The 2,448-nt window shown below is 36.2% G+C and overlaps 1 protein-coding gene across 1 annotated transcript; it reads left to right on the plus strand.

Annotated features, from left to right (window-relative positions):
- Nucleotides 1-106: 106 nt before the first annotated feature.
- On the plus strand, nt 107-2,446 carry LOC111392470 (potassium channel KAT3-like; the record flags this gene model as incomplete). Its single annotated transcript, XM_023017819.1, has 6 exons — nt 107-181; nt 353-670; nt 1,083-1,322; nt 1,602-1,700; nt 1,773-1,805; nt 2,354-2,446. Coding segments are annotated over 6 exons (858 nt in total), but the record flags the coding sequence as incomplete, so codon positions are not given.
- Between the last annotated feature and the right edge of the window lie 2 nt (nt 2,447-2,448).

Genomic DNA, 2,448 nt, shown 5'->3' on the forward strand with positions numbered 1-2,448 from the left:
CAAAAAAAACCCCCCCCCCCCCCCCACCTTTTTTCATAAATTCTATCCCTCAAGTGAATGCTCAATACCATTATATGTTTCGATATCAAAAGAGCAACCTAATTAACACCTTTTATCCATCAGGCTAGAGAAAGACACCCGATTCAGCTACTTCTGGACAAGATACTGTAAACTAATATGTGTAAGTATCCCGTCCACAACCATGCACTTGGGTGTAACAGTTACAACTCCGAGTGCAGCCATTCAGCATGTACTAGTGAACATGAAATTAAATTCTATTCTACGTCAATATCAACTATCTAATTTGTGAGATAACAGACTACTTATACTAGGTATTATCGTTTTATCACAGGTGACGTTATTTGCTGTACACACGGCAGGCTGCTTCTACTTCTGGCTCGCGACACATTATAGTCAAACAGATGATACGTGGATTGGGTCCCAAGTTCCTGATTTTGAAGACAGAAGTGTCTGGCTAGGATATACCTATTCCATGTATTGGTCAATTGTTACCCTCACAACAACTGGCTACGGAGATTTGCATGCACAAAACACGGGGGAGAAGATTTTCTCCATATTCTACATGCTTTTCAACATCGGCCTCACTGCCTACTTGATTGGGAACATGACCAATCTTATCGTCCACAGTTCTGTCCGAACATTTGCCATGGTAATCTTTTGCCAACACTTCCACAGTATAGAATCATAGAGATAAGCTAAACAAATCGAGAGTGCACAAGCATCAATGCATATCATATATGAGAATCCCTCACCGTTGTTTCCACATGATCATGCACTCAATGATTATCACATCTATTGTAAATCAACATACTTTTTCACTTGTCGTGTGTTTTTGCTAATTTAATAATCAAAATACCATCAAGACATGATATTTTCAGCAGAACTGATATTCTGCATTCAATAAGCTTAAGGTTTTTCTAAAATTCAACGATCCAAGACCTACCAAATCACTTTTCATTGTCCCAATCCTCCTAAAAATAGTGCTTGTTCAGATTTATTTGGTACATGCATCTCAGAAATGTTTACAGCAATATAATGCCTATTTAATGGTGGTTTTGAAGAGGGACGCCATTCATGAGATCTTGCGATATGCAAGCAAGAATCGCCTTCCGGAAGGCTTAAAGGAGCAAATGCTAGCACATGTGACTCTTAAGTTCAAAACAGCAGAACTTCAGCAAGAAGAAGTTTTACAAGATTTGCCAAAGGCAATCAGATCTGGGATCGCTCAGCATCTTTTCCGCAAAACGGTAGAAAATGCATACCTTTTCAAAGGAGTATCTGAAGACTTTATTGTCCAGCTGGTAATGTTATTTTCCTCTCAGCATAATTATCAATGTTTATCACATATAATGGACTGACCTATGGGCCTATCTTAATATATATTTCCTATTAAAATTGACACCTAAGAGTAAGAAATTCCTATATATGAGATATCTAAGTGGTACTTACTTCGAAATTGAGAATCTGGTGACCTAATATTATAGAGATTTTGATAATTTGAAGTGAAATTCTTCACTTCTCTATGACAAATATCTTAACACATTTTTTTCTGAGTTGTAACTTGTTCTTTACTTCCCCAGGTTCCAGAGATGAGAGCAGAATATTACCCCCCCAAAATGGATATTATCATACAAAATGAAATACCAACGGATTTCTACATTATAGTATCTGGAGCAGTGGTATAGAATATTCTCTTCACATTTTCAATCATCATATTCTTGTATGCAAAGCTGACAAATCTAATTCTGCAGGATGTAATAACACACAAAAACGGAACGGATCAGGTCAGTGTATATGAATAAAGCACATGTATAAGTTGTGTCAGATCCTCCAACATTATAGTCGTAGCACATTACATTTCATATCATCTTAATGGGATAGCATGTGACAGTTGATGAAATTACTTGGTGAAAATCATGCCTTGCCTGGTTTTAATCAAGATGTCCAAAATCTGCTGAAGAAACATTACAGAATGACGGACTAAGCTTCCTGAACGATGTAGCTATCATCATGAAAATAATACATATATGTTTGGATTATGCGATGATGAAAAAGAAACACAGATGTTGAATTGCGTAATTAGTAAAAAAGAAACAGAATTTGGTGGTGACCTTGGAAATAGAAGCGTTACTATAAAAAATTAAACAGGAATTTCATTTGGCCAGGTTGTAGTGTAATATTCTTCTCAGACTTTGGTTAGTAATCAATATGATAAAGTTAACTTAGCAGAATAAAGTAAAAATCCATCATAAATATGTATCTCAGTCAGTAAATGCTAAATCTAGAAGTGATTTCTTTTCCAATATAACAAGTTAACTTGGAGTCTTTCCAGTTCCTGTCAAAATTAATGTCCCCAGATATGCTTGGAGAAATTGGTGTGATCTTCAATATCCCTCAACCTTTCACAGTAAGAACAAAGAGGCTTTC

The sequence above is a fragment of the Olea europaea genome, unplaced genomic scaffold (assembly GCF_002742605.1).
Source record: "Olea europaea var. sylvestris unplaced genomic scaffold, O_europaea_v1 scaffold933, whole genome shotgun sequence".
NCBI lineage: Eukaryota > Viridiplantae > Streptophyta > Magnoliopsida > Lamiales > Oleaceae > Olea > Olea europaea.